Raw genomic sequence first — 16,206 nt, 5'->3', positions numbered from 1 at the left:
CGGCAGCAGCCGGATCCCACGTTGTCTGGCAGGCCCATCCTCATGGAGCGAACACATGGTGCCCAGTTCCCCACGGTGGGAAAGGCAGGGGCAGGAAACTGAAGTTATAAACAGGGCCGAGCGAGAAGAAACAATTCCAGCTGTGGTAAATTAAGATTTTGAAATAGGGTCTTACAAAACCACAACCCAGCCCTGTAACTGCACGGGGTGGTGTGGGGTCACACGGGGGCTGGTGGGCAGGACCGTCCCCAGGGACCTTCACGGCCAACAGTAACACAGTCTGGCAAGGGGAGTTTTGGGAAGTATTCAGTGGAATTTCAGTATCGGGCCCCTGAAAGTTCATGCCTCTGTTGCTGAAGTCGCTGTAAGAGTGGAAGGACTGGGCTAATTTATCCAGGGCCTCTCATGTCCCAAATGCTGAGCTTATCTTCCCATCCTAGAGCATTGCGATCCAGGCAGAGCAGGGACTGTGACCACCTGCCCTGCACCACCCGAAGTCCGGATCAATGCTCCCCGCCCGCTCCTCGTGCTTTTTGCCACGCTCAGTGACTTTTTGCATAGCCATGCCACAAAAGAATGCCAAGCCACACACCATTCTTTCAGATAACAAAATGCAATGAGTACAAACATGTCAGGAAAACATTTAATCTTAATTAAAAATACCTGAACTGTATCACTATACGCACACTTCACCTGTAAGTACCTATCTTGTACTGCAACAAGCTTCCCAAGTATTGATTAAAAAACCACTGGAGTTTAATATAATGCATAACTATTAGGTCTTGGAAAAACACCACCACGAACCTACACCCAGTGCTCACTCCACACGGCCAGCAGACACCCCTGCTCCAGCATGCCGAGTAATGAATAACTCCAACAGGCTGATCTTGCAAATACCGAAACACGGACGGAATTGAAGCATCCAACTGGATGGGAAGGTCCTGCTACACCCTCATTTCTCACCACAGCAGCAGGAGAACACAGCCAGGGAATAAGGACAGATGGACCAGTGACTACATCTCCCACCCAGAAACTGGCTCCAGCTTCTCCACTCAATTCAAAGGCTTCATGCGTGGCTTTAGGCGATGTCCCAACCTTCACCTCTGTGAAAAGGGGGCAGCGGCGCTTCCCCACCTGAAAGTCAGGGCTGGTGAACCAAACGCATTAAGCAACTCACTCAGACGCTGCACTAACTGGATTTATAAAGTACTGAAAACAGGCCACTAACAATTTCAAATCAATTTTATTTTCTTAAATTGGTGTTGTACAATTTAAAGCCAAAAAAAAGGTCACACAAACACAAATAAAAAATGTTGACAAAGTATCAAGCATTACCTTATAAAGACCATCATCATACACTCTCACAAACCTGAAGATACATGTTTATTAGACTGAGGTTTCTTGAAATCTATTTAAGACGCTAGACACACACGCTGCAACAGTAACAAAGCCATGACAATAGCGGGTGGACTACACTAGCAACTTCAATGATGGTGGGGGGTTGGCTTTTGGGGTGGTTTTTGTTGGTTTTTTGCATACCTTATTGTCTACAAAGCAATAAATATTTTTCACCAAAAAAGTTGGTTTCACGCTACATGCAGTTAGATAAAAAAGAAAGTCACCAAAGTGATGGCAAAATAAATCACCTGCCTGATTTTTCTTTTTTGTTCCCCCCCCCCCCCCCCCCCCATTTTTGGATTTTTTTGAAGCTTTTTTTTTTTTTTTAAATTCAAGCACAGTGGCTAAGTTTCAAGTATTGAGAGAAAACATATATATACACGTTTGTGTTTGTGTGTGTATCTATAGACATACACACACATACACACACATATCCTTGTATGTATATACACAAACACATACATATATATTGGTTGTAGTCTGTAAACCACGATTTTTTGGAGCAAGATATACTTGTATACATTGAATGTGGACGATTTTGAGACATTCAAGTAATTAAGTACAGCTGGAAGGTTAGTGCCGAGCTTGCCACACGCAGGGGTCCCCACGCCCGTGGCAGAGCCGTGGGTCTGGGGCTCGGCGCCCTGCAGGAGGCTGCCGGCGCGTGGCCGGGGCTCGCCGGGAAGGTTCGGGGTGCGCAGCGGGTGTCGGTATTGCAGAGTCAGTCCTGGCTTAGCGCTTCTGTGCTGCTGCCCGGCGCCCCGCTCCTGCCTGCAGCATAGCCCTTAGCAGAACGGGTAGAAAGCAGCCTTTCGGAAGCAGTCTGGGTCTCCTCGGCATTTCTGTCCACAGGCTGGGGGGCTGGTTGGTTGGTTTTGTCTTTTTTTGTGTGTCTGTCTTTTTTTCCTAGGCACAAGCACAAATGGCCACAGAAGCAGCAGACTGCAAACGTATGATGTAACAGCGGCCCAATGCTGAAGCATTTGTGAAAGCTACGCTTAAACTTCCTTGGTCGGGGCAATTGGGGAGTATTTTAAAAATTTCTTTATTGTCATTTGTGCTCTGTGATCAGAAATAGCCATGTTGCCAAAGATGATGACACCTCCAAAGTCAATTGAGTTGCTCCTGAAACCCTTGTAAAGTATCACACTGAACATGCCAATATTGAGAGAAAAAAAAGCAATGAGGACTTAACCACCATGTGCAAAATATTTTGAAATCCCCAAAAACAAAGCCTGAGGTTTCAAGTTGCTTTCAAAGATACTTCTCTGCCCAGCGCTAACAAAATACTGCCATGACTGATAAATTAAGACACACACATGCGCACACAGACAGACGGAAAGGCAGCCAGCTATCCTCTCACACACATGCTCACAGCATCCGCAGCCTCACACAGAACTCTAGCCACTCGCACCCGCAGTCTCGTTTGGCTACAGTCTCCTTAAAAAGAAATGCTGAACATAAAACCGAACACTACAAGATTTCTTTATAAAAAAATGAAGCAGCAAATAAAACTTCTTAAAAAACGCATTTCCAATTGTAAGTGTGTAGGGTATTAACGCCTGTTCTTGAGCTCTTAAAAAGCACAGAGCTTTATACTGACTGTCCTTAAGAGAACATTTAAATTAAAAAAACCAAACCAAAAACAAAACCCTAAAACCCAAAACAAATCTTGGCTGCCAGACTGCACGTCAGCTTCGCCTGGTGTGGAGGAGGAACAGCACAGACTCCGCAGTGCTTTTTGCCTCACACTCACAAGATACAGTACAGTTAAATACGTACAGTTACACACAAACCATATATATATATCAATATATATTCACCCTTAGGAATACATATTAATATACGCACACACGTAGTGCAATAAAACAACCAGGAAGCAAGGAAAGGAATAAAAAGGACAGCATTCCTAACAGTCGTGATGTTCCTGGGTTGTTGTGTGATGCAAAGTCAACTCCTCAAAGTTCCCATAGTGTGTAAAGTGCTCCTTTGATTCACAAAGCTAGTGTTCTTGGTTTCGGGGTGGGACGAGGGATCCAGGAAAGGGGTTTTCAAGCCAACAGCTGCAAGCAGGACAGCGCAGATGCTCCCTCCTGCCCGACATGTACTGGCGGGCCAAGCCCGGCAGCCTTTCACGCCAGAACCGCTGAGCTGGGCACCAGGGCAGGAACGAATCATTTTGGCTTCCGACAAGCACAGCAGCGTTACATGCCTGTCCTGCTGCTTCCCGCGCGGAGGCCCTGTCCCTGTCGCTCGCCTGGCTGGAGAGGGGCAGCCCACAGGGCAGCCATGGGCGCGGACCCCCCGGGCGGCCGTGCACCCTCTACCTCGCGCCGGGCCTGTGAGTGGGAGCGACTCCAGCCACGTCCAGGCACAAGGGAGTGACTCCCCGCTCTCCGCTGTTCGAGAAGCGCTCCAAGCATAAACGCGTGTGGGGAGGGACAAAGAGAGGAAGGAGGGAGCCTCAGGCTGCCAGGAAGCTTGGAGATGTCCGGCTCTCAGCTGGGTGGGGGAAGTACATGGACTCGTCTTGATTTCTGAACGACAGCCTCCAACATTAACTGAAGCCAGCAGTTTCAGCACATCCATTGCCCGCAATGGACACAGCGCTGGAATACCCTGTTCTTAAGCAAGAGGGACAGGCAGCAGTCTCATCCTTCAAAGTGCTGGAAAGAAGCAGACTTCTATCCTTCATCCCCTCTGCCAACAGGGGAAACCTTTCCACACCGGCTCTGCCCTCACCCCAGCCCTCGGGCAGGGAAGCAGGTGTGCTTGCGGCAGTCACACAGCCCCACAGAGGAATCCCAGTCTGTGGAACAACTTCCCAAAATGTCAAAATACAAAACACTGAGAGTTCATCCTCCACGTCTCCTACTGCCAAAATCGTTTCTCACCACAGCAGTAGGCCACTGGAAACAGTGATCCGCTGGGGCAAGGTGCGTGAAGAACGACGACGCTGACATCAGGCACAGAACCCTGACAGCAGAGCCGACAGCCTGCGCTCGATGCACAGTTTACCTGGGAGGGAAAAAAAACAACAAAAGGAATGGACTTCTCATATTCCTGGCAATACAAAGACTACTGGAACATGCTGGAGACTGCGGGCAGGAAGGCAGAACTTCAGCACGTCCAAGAGCCTTTTGAGATGACCACCAGGTACTGATTCAGGCTGACCAGCACTGCGCCGGGAAGGGACAGGTCGAAGGGGTGAATAATTGAAGATCCAACAATGAAAACCGGGAGGCAGCAGCTCTGGCAGAGGTATCAAGATGTTATAAACAACCATCGTCCAGTGGGAACAATTTATTCTCTTTTAGTTACTGGAGCGGCTTTTACCAGCGGGCAAGATGACTCAAGGTCTCCAATGCCATTTGTCATGGCTTACAGCTGAGACTGAGCCCAGCCCAGCAGGGTCAGTGCCAGATTCCCACTGTCTGAGCCCAAGACCCTCCCAAAAGCCACATGTTTGGTGGAATTAATTCCTCTCAGAGGAAGACATTGCTGTATTTCTAGGTTTATCATTTTACTTTTCAGGAATAAGTAATCATATACCTGAGATCTAAAATGAAATGCATACCCACTACAGCCTACCAGAGAACAGCTCAATCGGGAAGCTGGAACACCAGGTAAAACAGGGAATATTGGGACATAAGTGGGAAAAGGAATCTGTTAGATGCATTAACTGTATCTCTGGGCAAAAGATGTGATTTAGGTTTGGTAAGAAACAGCGCAATAGAAACTACTTAGTATTCCCTGCTCACTTAGTCCTCCAGTACCACACACTACCCACCAATCTCCCTCCGCTCTCCTTCAGTAAGCCTCACGTCAGCTGTGAAAGCTGGTGATAATTAACTGCCTGATTGCCCGCGAGCCAGAAATCTCTTCTCTCATTACCTCTCCGAGAGCTCTGGCTACACAGATGACTAGAGCAGCCTGGCAGCGCTCTGGACACTGGCCCAAGGCAGGCAGGTGGTAGCTGCTGAGGGGGGAGGCACATGCTGCCAGCTGTGGCCTCTCCCCACAGCTGCGGATGGCTGGCTGAGCCGGGGTGGCACAGAGCCCAGGCCAGCCGCACTGCTCCAGCAGGTGATGGCTGCCCCATGCCCCATCCCCTCTGCCCCCTCTGACAGGGTCAAGGAGGTGACTGCAGGGCACCTTCACTCCACTTCACAGTCCCTTCACTCCACCTGGGGCTGGCGGAGCTGGCAGCAGCGGGGAGCAATGCCCCTCTCGACAAAGGGAGAGCAGGAGAGAGGAGACAGCTGGGAGCAGCAGGCAGAGGGGCTCCATCTGTCCCGGGGACAGGAAGCCAAATGATGGCAAGTAGGCAAGAGTTCAGCTTTCACTGCTACAGCAAGCACTTGCTGGTGAGAGAAATATTTGTCTGCTGCCTTCTCGGCCTGGCCTGAGGCGGGGGCACCAGAGAGGCGAGCAGTCCTGTTTCGGAAGATGCGCTGGAAGGAGCCTTCGCTGTGCTGATCGGCCATCTCTGCCCAACAGCTGCTGCGGTTTCACGTTCCCAAGCGAACTGCGCAGTCAGAGGGATGGTGCCGGCTGGAAACCAAGCCCAGGCCCCTGCTGTTGCCCAACCACTTCCTTCAGTGAGTTCTTTCACACATCAAAAGCTCCAACAAAGCCCTGGCAATCGCTCCGCATGGAAAGATCTCAAAATATGGCTCAGAACACAGACCTAAAGTTCTAACAGCCTTCCTGCTGGGAAAGCAGGAGGCCAGGCTGTGAGGAGCTGCAACAAGCTCAGAAGTCTCTGCTATGTCCACCAAGATGTAGCCAAAGGAACAAAGGATGCTGGGTACTGAAATTCCTGAGCCACGCAGCCCAAAACCCACATGTTCTAACGGGAGGGAAAAAACCAAAAAAAGTCACCGAACACTCACATTTATTGATGTTTTCTATGTCGCCCTGTTCAGTGATGATGTTCAGGAGCCCCTCCATCAGCAGCAGAGCCTTGTGGTACCTCTGTGCGCAGTCCTCTCTGTGGTGGAACATCTCATCCAGGGCTGCAGACTGCACCTGCAGGTAACAACCCCATGCCAAGAGGTTACTCCTGGACCAGACCCAGCTTTCCCAGCACGGCCCCCTCAGCTGCATGAACACCTCCTTCACCCAGCCTCCAGAGGCTGCACACAGCATCCTGAGTCAAACCACCTGCTAAGGCTCCTAGTAGGAACCGCTAGTGCCTGGCACTTGCCCCATGCTAACCCTGCTCCCAGGCACTCTATGGTCATTACCATTTGCACAGCATAGCTGAAGATGAGCTTCTCTGCGGTGATGCTGTTGATCCGATCCATGAGTTTCTGTTTGTCCAAGAAGAACCTCTGGAGTCTCATGTTGAGGCAGTGGCAGGACGATACACTGGATTTATAAAGCTCATTCAGCTTCTTCACAACTAGAGTAAAGGAAAGAAATCCTTTAGGTGCTACTTCTAGTTCTCCCTATGCCTCCCCAGTCTCCATGCACAGGACTCCAAGTAAGTAACTTCAAGACGACAGGGTTACGTTAAAGCCAAAAGACTAGCAGGGAGGCACTTGCTGCACCAACAGGGCCTTTTTCCATTTCTCTGTCACCTTCACCAGTTATAAGTCTGCACATGGCAACACCTACACGTATACCTAGTTCACCAGGTCTATTTTGGTTTCCTTCAGTTGCCACAAGGCAGAGAGCAGTTTGCACCATGCAAGATGTCTCACTCGCCACCAGAAGCAACAGACACGCCAGATACAAAGCTTCTGCTACTTGATGGGTGACGACGTGCTGTGAAGAAGTACGTGACTTGCATGGGGTAGCTGTTGGAGCCGGGTGTGGATGAGCAGCACTGACTAAGCAAGGGAATCTCTCTTGGGACTCTGCTGTCCCAGAAAGAAAAAGACACTGATGCCTGTGAAAGGCCACCTCCCTCCCTGAACCGCGACAGCTCCTGTGGAAAGGCTGTGAGACAGACAATCAGGAACCCAATATGATTCTGAGCAATTAAACAATTTAAAACAGCAAGCAACACCACAGGCTTGAGTCTCCCTAGCTGCAAGGCAGGATCTACGCAAAATACTGAATACAAACTCCTGCCAACACGTGATGAGTATTAGCTGCTACACGCACCTCTGAAAATCCCCGCGCTGCATGATTTGTTCCTGGGGGATGCAAATTAACCCATACCATGAACCAGCCTCTCTCAGCTACCACGCAGAGGGGCAAACCCACATGGCAGCCAGGCCAACTAAATCTAGCTGTCCCAGGCAGAGATAAGAGAGCAGAGCCAGAGAAGAGACTGCCATCTGAGAAAAGGATGCACAAGAGGCACAAAACCATAACCCTGTCATGACCAAACCGTCAGATCACCCTTGCTCAGAAGGAATTTGAGAGGGAGTGGGAACCCCAAAGCTTGTGGGTCACATCAGGAGGGCAAAATGAAAAGCTCCATGAGAAGACAGTCAAGAGAGACTATTTAAAAACCAAAACAACAAATACAGCAATACCCTCTTCCATGGAACTAAATCAGAGTTCTCAGCTGTCCCCAAATTATCCGGAAAAAGAGGATGGCTGTGGGTAGGGACCCTGCCTGGCACACACCACCCAAGGACACTCCAGGGCAGTGTCTTCTTGTGCTTCCCTGCTTTTTCCACATGCATGGGACACAAGTACCTGGAAAACCCTTCTGTCCCCGCTGTGCCCTGAAAAACCCCAACGGAGCAGTATTTTGTGGGGAGAGAGACAAGGAAAGACAACCTTGCCCAACTCCCACATACGGAAGGACAGATTACACTACAAATCTAGAAGTTGCAATCTGCCCTGAAAAGGAATAATTTATTTGGGTTAGGTCAACTTCCCTGTTAGCCTGAACTTGGGCCAGATACGTAGCTACAACCTGTGTATCTTGCTCTGTACTGTCTGCTACAATGTATGTGTGCTCACTATATTTAGCTTCGATTTTTCACATGCCACCCCAAGGCAGGATGAGCACTTTCAAAGGCTAAGCTCTTGGGTAAGGTGGCCAGTGGGTCAAGTACTTCAAGGGCTTCAAAAAGCTCCCTCAGTAATATTACAATGGTAGTTTTGAAGTTGTTTTTTCTAATCACTGAACCACATCGAGCTTGCATCACAAGCCAGCCAGTCAGATGCAAATGCAAGGCGATAACACCAGCAAAGGAGTGACGCTGGCATTACCAGTATTTTACTTCCTGTGTTTTTGCTTCACTTGAAAAATCATCACTGCCAAGACAGGTCTCCATTTGCCAAGTAACCACTCCCTAGGACATGCACTCTGTAATTAAGCTGGACTGACGTCCAGTACAAACAAGCACCTGAGACAGATGTATAAGGAATCAGATAAGATACCCTCCCCTCTCACTGACCAGTGCTGAAGATTCTCACCAGGACACGAGCGAGAGCTTTGAGACACTAAGTCAATGTGAAGAAAGGAACATTCCCCTCAGTGCAAATCAAAAAGATGGGGCTGTGCAAGGGGACGGGAAGAAATGAGCCCCTGGGCGTGCCGGTGGGGGCTCACCCTCACTCACCCCCATCCATACCCCTTGCCACACTTTTTAATACTCCCATTCTAGGTGAGCCCAGCAGCTCCTTACCTTGCTTGACGGTGGAGGAGAGGCACAGCTTGCCAGCTTTGATCTGCTCTATGGCCATCTGCAGCCCCGAGGACAGAAGCTCCGCTACTTTCAGGTACAGCACGAGCTGCTCCGCGTAGCTGCAACGAAAGCACATTGCAACGCCCTGGGATGGATGGCAGTTTAAGCGCCCTGAAGGATGCGGCGGGGGGAGTGAGGGAGGGTTTGGGGGCTGGGCGGCTGACCCCTGTCCATACATACCTCCACTCCCGGCTGAGAAGGCTGATCTGGTCGGCCACCACACTCTCCTGGAGCTGGTACTCTGATGCCACGGAACCGCTCATCTCGCTGGAGCTGCCTTTAAGGGCGGCAATTTCCATCACATAGTGGACAAAGGCGAGCGTGAAGCGGAGGCTGCGCAGGATGTCAGTGTGCTCTTGCTGTTGAAGGGATGCCAGGGCAGGGGTTATGGAGGAAAAGCTGGCGTGCCAGGGCGGGCTGCTCACCTAGAGCCGTGCCAGCAACCCAGCCCAGCTTACAGAAAGAACACTTGAGCCCCAACCTCCCCCCCCACCTCTGCTTTGGGCAGGGGCAGCCAGACTCGGCGCCCAGCCTGCACACTGCACCAGCTCCCTCTCCACAGGGACAGCAGCAAGCAACAGCCCCGGGCCAGGCATTTCCAGGCAGGTGGTGAGACTTGCTCCAGAATTACAAGCCCCCTTCCAAGGAGGATCCCAGCTCCAGCCAGGAAGGGGAGAGACCATTTGCACCAGGGGCTCAGCACTGGTTCCCACCACAGCAATGCTGGTACAAAACTGAAACGGGGCGTAGATTTCATGAGACTCACTGCCTCCCACACCACAGAAATCTGTGGAGCAAGCGTGTCCCACCCTAGAGCCCAACCTCAGCCCCTGGCCCTTACATCCTCCCCGTTCAGTGCAGCGAGCCCCGCGGGAGGCCCCTGAAGAGCGAGCAAGGACAAGCTTCTGTCTGGTGTCCAGCTAGTGAGGGAAGGGAAGTGAGGGAGCCTCTCACATGAAGGGCAACATTCGTTTCAAAGTAGTTTTTCCTCTGCTGTTACAGACCAAAGGGGATTATCCCATTCTGGGAAGCTGCATTGCTTAAGTCGCTGCAAGCACTTCTGGGAAGTCGGTATTTGTGGAAGAGCTGGATGTTTGTGTGTCTGCAAAGTGAACTGCTGCCTGGATCAGATGCAACCCCATTGTTTGTACTCTCCTCTGCAGAGAAGTGGCTAACCTGCTTAATCTTCAAATAGTCAGTGGCTCAGTTCTCTCAAAGGGGGCTGGTAAGGATGTTCCTACATGAATTTATCAAAAAACCCCATGCTCAAGTTCTGCAAGCTTTTGGTTTTCACTCACTAGCTCAGGCATTTGGCTGCTAAGGCAGCTTTGACTATCTCAAACACAAATCTCTCCTCCCACTATCTTGCTATCTGGACAGTCCAGTACAGTAAGGAACTGTTATCTCCACCTTCCTTTATTTTCTTTAAAAGCAGAGGAGGAACTTGGAGATTAAGTAATTGCCAAGTCATACAAGAAGTTTGTGGCAGAGCAGGAAACCACTGAGAACTTGCAGGTCTCAGCCTGGTATCTCTAACCAATGCACAATCCTTCCCCCTGCTTATACAGTCAGCTTCTGTTAATCATGCTGACATTCGTGGCCTCATTTGGCGTTACAAAAGCCTTTCCTTCTGTAGCCATCTCTGTATCGTGTTTTTAAAGCACTGCAAAAGAAACTAAAATGTAGCCTTCTATTTGCCTTGTCTGCATGTAAGGAAACTTTTAGAAAAGATGGAAGAACCACCCGCCTCAGTGCAACAGCTTTGCTCAAGATAAACACGGGTGCTCACACAGTAACCTTTCAATGCCCTGAAAGTATCAGCAGAAATCAGAAAATCCACCAGGTTTGCATTCTGTCCAGCTCCGCAGAGCACAAAGGGGTCTTGAAATATGGTGTAAAGGTTTTGTGACATGCAAACGATTACTGCACTCTGCAGAAATGATGATCGAACCCAAACGACTCATTACAGACATAGAAGCGGAGTGCTATTAACAAGATCAAGTTGATGCCTCCTTAGGACGTTCTCTTCAGACCAGTGTCTGAAGTGGTGGCAGCTGTCAGGGCCCCATAATTCTGGGACCTTACACAGGTAGGATGCTCAGTTAAACTCACTACTATTGTGACACATCAACACTGAAAGTCCTAGCCCCGTGGCTCTGCAGGTAATTAAGCAAGCAAATGCAATTCAATGCATAATTGACAAAACCCCCAAGCTAAATAAAACCTCAAGCAGAAGAGCAAACGCACATCCTTAAAACAATGTATGCTTATCTCTGTGGTCATCTAGGAGGTTTTAGCAACACCAGCAAAATTCAGATACAAAGAGCCTTCCCCAGTCCCAGACTGGTACCCAGATACCCAGAAGAGGTATCACGAGCAGAGCTGAAGCTGTGACTGAATCTGCAAATGGGCAGCCTGACCTACATTTCAAATGTATCTCAGCTACAGAAGCATTTGCTCTGCTTCAGCCCACCCCCAGCCTGCCGAGAAGGGGAGCCTGGCAGCCTTTCAGGCTGACAATCTGGTTCAGCCGTTCTGGTGCAGAACGTGGTGTCCCCCCACTCCCATTAGCAGCACAAGTGTCAGGTTTGCTTTCTTCCAGATCCTTCCAGCAGAAGCTGTATCACTGCCTGCCCCGCCGGTGCATGCAGCAGGCAGTCATTTGATACACTAAGCTACCTGCACTCTCCAGTCAGCTATCACTGATATGTTGAGCCTTTTAAAAGGGAAAAGGCCCAAAAGTTTTCTTCAGAAGCTGTTAATTCAGAATGCATCGGATAACCGCTATTTCCGACTTGCAATTTCGGCTTTAGAAATGGTGAATTTTAACCCCTGTCACGGCCTGTCTCAGGGACTGAAGCTCAAGAGTCACGCTGCCAAACATGCCCTGGGCTTTCTGAGCACTGCACCGGCCTTCTCTCTTGAAACCAGTTTGCAGCATCTTTGGAAGCAACTCCCTCGGCTGCCAACATGGAGCCACCTGACCTCTGGACTGGCTTTACGTGTATTCCCCCATCCTTTGCCCCTACCAAGCCCTTGGGATGTACCCACCTCCATGAGTGTCTCCTCGGGCAGCTCTGGTGCCTCAAACGTAACAGCACCTTCCAGGTTGGCGGTGATAGGATCAGCAAAAGCATACCGGAGACTTGAGGGGCCTTCCACAGCATCCCCGCCAGCCCCCACTGCCAGGTGCCTGCCGGTGAATGAGCCTCCCGAGCTGAGAGAGCTGGAAGACCCCACTGAGAAGAAAAATAGGGAAAGGAATTACTGAAGGTATTAATAGCAGGCCAGGTATTCCTCGCCCAGCAGAGGAGACAATCCTGTAGGATCCAGGATCCTGGATCTGATAGGAGCCAGTAACAGGTACTTTGGAGGAAGATGCAGGGACTCTTGATGCAGAATAACCATTCCCCAATGTAAGCTCCTTAGCTACTCAGGTAGACCAGCTTACAAGCTCAAGCAGATTTCATGCACCTTCCAGAATGTCCATCATTTATGGAGACAATTCAGAAGTACTCTTTGTTTCTTGTTTGTCCAAACCCTTTCTGAATCCTGCTATAATTTCTTGGCCTGACTCTTATTGTACCCCACCACAGCCAACTTCCCCATCATGGATCAGCATGGCTTGAACCCTGGTTCCCTACCTTTTACACTATCACTGAATAAGCACCTCTGGTAAATGAGGTTTTTATCATCATTTTAAAACAGAAGCTGCTTACACGCAAACTGGGCGAACCGCTCACTACGTGCCCTGCACTTCTGCTTCTCCCTCTTTAGCAACAGGTGGCTGGGCAGAGAGTAAGTTGACTTCAGCTGAGTTAAGACTCTAACCTCAGGATTCGGGAGACCCTGTAAACACAGTGTCCATCAGACAGTTCCCTCCCTGACCACTGAATCCACCCTAAAAGCACACTTCACATAGAAGATGGACACTTCAAAAGGAGTTACTGTCTCAGGGTAGGGCTTCATATCCCCTGACACACTGCCACAGAGGGGTATATTCCGTCTGACAGCAGGACGAAATACCAGCTACAAAACTTTGCTAATTCTACCAAGGAGATACTCTTCACTATCACTGATGGTTTGGAGGGAGATGTTCCTCTTCTACCCACAAATTCAATTTCCTGCCCTACCCTGCCTTCAAAGGGTTCAGCAATGTAATAATGCACAACTGATCTGCAGAGAGGCACAGTCTCCTCTCCTCCCAAAGCTCTCTCCCTGCTGGCAGCTATGCTTCAGAGCTAAGTGGACCATCAAAGACTGGCAGAGTATTTCCAGATCTTTCAGAGAGAGGCAAGGACCAACAATATCACATTCTGGGTATCCTGTAACTCCAAGAGGCTGTTTGCAGAAATTGTTACGGTGACTCACGAAAAGGTTCTCCTTTAATGTCTATCAAGTGACCTTACTCATGGCTTGTCCAAGCACTTGAGTGCAGAGTTTCAGCTTGCCAAGCCCCCCTTTTCACCATTCACTCTGTGCATTAACTGTAGCATAAGGAGTTAGGCACAGGCCTCATAAACAAAGCTTGTCAAGCAGCACTGCTTTGACCACCTTGATCTAATGCTCCGTATGTGTTGTAGGTTCACTATTCAGCAACCCTCTCTCCCAGGCATCCCATCTAAGAACTTGACTGTTCAGCAGATGCTTAGGCATCCAAGTATCAACCTGCTAAAATAAAAATTGGTGCTTGGATCTGCTTCCGAATTGCTATTATCCCCGCAAAAGCAATGCAGGACGTCTGAATTCTCTACCCATAACACTGCAGCAGTAGCTAAGAGGCTGCAGCCAGGGTAGTAACCCCACTGTGCTACAGGCCTGTCAGACACTTTGTAAGAGTCTCTGCTCTACAGAGCTTACCCTCTAAATAGAGGAGACAAAGAAAGGATTATGGTCCCCACTTCCCAGACAATCAAGGATGTGAGTGGTTTTAGTTACGACGGAAATGCAAGCTATACCCAGGAACTAAGCCCATGCATCCCCCCCATCCCAGTCAAGCAGCTTGTTTGTGGTTACATCAAACCCTTCCCTGCAATAATTAAGAACAACAGAGCTGACTACATTCAGATCAGGAACAGCTGAGAACCCAAACAGCCAAAAATGCAAATAAAAACGTCCAAGTACTTTCTTAAACTGAACATAGACTCCGGCTAACAGACACACCATCCCAAAAGGGCCAATTACCACAGCCTCAGCTGCTGGCTGATGAGGCTGGAGCACTGGCATCATTAAAGAAGTATCTGTCAAGCAGGAGTGCACTTCCCCATCTCCTACTTAAGCAGCTCAGAACATCAGTAACACCACAACAACTGTGCATACAGAGCCATCCTGGCCCTTTCCTAGTGGTACTGGTGCACTGGAATTGTCAGGCACGGATGGTCACGCTCATCTTTTACAGCTCATCCAAAACCCATGGGAAAACCATCAGAACACAACACCATCCTTGCATTTGTTGACCTCTCAGCAACAGTGGGTCTGTGAACAGCTGCAGCGTTACTCCCAAAGCAGAGAGCAATGAAGTAGAAGAAAAGTTTGCCTGTCTCTTCCAGTACTGGAAAACCACTGTCTGGCATGAGTCCCTGTGCCAGTGCAAACAGTTATGAGCAATAACGGGGGTTGGCAGGAGCCAGCACGAGAACCTCAAAGGCATTTAGTCCAGCTGAGCTCTGCGGGCTGCTCTGAGCAGCCCTCTGCCTCCACCAGTGTTCAGCAGCAAGGAATTCAACTCATCGCTCTGCCCCCAGGCATTCCCACTGGAACAGGCAGGTAGGTATCAGCCCTTTACCTGAAAACATCCTGGTCCTCGTGGTCTGTGGGGGGGTTGTTCCACTGGGAGGGGATCCGACAGTAAAAATCACTGGGGATGGGCTGGCAGAGCCCCCAGCCCGGGCACCAGAGTGCAGGGTCCCTCCGTAAGCACCTGAGGGAGCTGGGGAGACAGTTGAAAGGTGCAGACTGGCATTACAGGAAAGTTACTCAGCGCATGGTGTGCCTCACCCAGCAGTTTGTGTTCCTGCAGACTCTCTTGGGAGACGGTGCTTACCGACACAGGCTCGCACTCCCTTTGGAGGTGTCCCCCGCGAACACGAGCAGGCCAGGCTGGCATGGGCTACAGGTCACCAGCCTGGGCAGGGTCACGCATTGCTGCAGCTGTTCTCCCCGCCTCGCTTCCCAACCTGCAAGCCCAGGAAGACCCACCCTTGCCGAGTCATTCATATTCAAGCTGCCTGGCAGAAAGTCCCCACCTCCACGTTATCACGTTCAGAAGGGGTCAAAAGAGGAAGCCTTGCCTACACAAATCGCACCACTAGCCAGCAATTACACAGCATGTGTAGCCCGCAGACCTCCGAGCGCTCCGCAAAGGAAAGCAAACATGGTTACGCTCCTCACACATGGCAGTCACTTCCTTTGCCGAACGCCATTGGAAAAGCAGCCTCCCATTGTAGAGGGCAAGTAGGCAAGCTGCTCGCCCCAGCCCAGGACATCCTGCTAGATCTGCCCAGCATTCCCACCTACCTGCAATTTCCATTGGCTTCTCATTGTTCAGGCTGTCGTTGCTGCCAGCTTCTGAGATCTGTGCCCCAAAGGCTGCCTTCAGAAGCAGGTCAGTGAGCCTGCCTGTGCTGAGAGACCTAAAAAAAGGACATATAACATGATGCAGCCAGTCAACAGATGCAAGGTTTCAGCTAACTTCCACTCCAGGCTGTGCCACGACTGGTCCACAGCCACTTAACACTACGCAGTGAACAGTCTGGGGTTGAAGTAACCACTCTTCCTCTTTTAACAGAGCATCTGAAGCACCTCCTGCCACTTGTAAGAAAGCGTACAACTACTAACTGCAGTAATGCAAGTATGACACAACGTTATTACAATACCATTTTTCTTTGATCGAAGTATGGAAATTAGTATCAGAGGACTCCTCCAGATCACTGGAGAAAGCCGCAGCCTGCAGAGAGGCATGTAAGAAAAACCTAATACTAACACTGGAGTGACTCGATCCTGCAATGCTCGTGACAGTCAGCACGTGGCTTTCAAACAGAACTCCACGCTGAAGGCCTGTGCCCACTGTTGGATGGACAAGGAACACCCGTAACGCCCTCTCATACATGACAGGCACAGGCTCCATCAACAGCAAGGCGCGCATCTGTGT

General features: G+C 50.0%; 1 protein-coding gene across 8 annotated transcripts in view; it reads right to left on the bottom strand.

Annotated features, from left to right (window-relative positions):
• Positions 1-1,224: 1,224 nt before the first annotated feature.
• Positions 1,225-16,206, bottom strand: part of ULK1 (unc-51 like autophagy activating kinase 1) — an 83,683-nt gene continuing 68,701 nt past the window's right edge. For 7 of the 8 annotated variants that reach the window (XM_080404576.1, XM_080404578.1, XM_080404579.1 and 4 more), the window contains 8 exons: positions 15,573-15,688; positions 14,842-14,985; positions 12,108-12,295; positions 9,237-9,415; positions 8,997-9,115; positions 6,648-6,805; positions 6,294-6,429; positions 1,225-4,416 (listed from right to left, as the gene is read on the bottom strand). In XM_080404576.1, the coding sequence (XP_080260702.1) occupies positions 4,361-4,416; positions 6,294-6,429; positions 6,648-6,805; positions 8,997-9,115; positions 9,237-9,415; positions 12,108-12,295; positions 14,842-14,985; positions 15,573-15,688 (1,096 nt within the window). In that variant the 3' untranslated portion in view covers positions 1,225-4,360. The remainder of the gene's footprint in view (positions 4,417-6,293; positions 6,430-6,647; positions 6,806-8,996; positions 9,116-9,236; positions 9,416-12,107; positions 12,296-14,841; positions 14,986-15,572; positions 15,689-16,206) is intronic. The other variant, XM_080404580.1, reaches the window with a different exon arrangement.

Source organism: Falco punctatus, assembly GCF_963210335.1.
Source record: "Falco punctatus genome assembly, chromosome: 1".
Taxonomy (NCBI): domain Eukaryota; kingdom Metazoa; phylum Chordata; class Aves; order Falconiformes; family Falconidae; genus Falco; species Falco punctatus.
The sequence above is the reverse complement of the archived record's forward strand: the minus strand, read 5'-3'. Positions and strand labels throughout refer to the sequence as shown.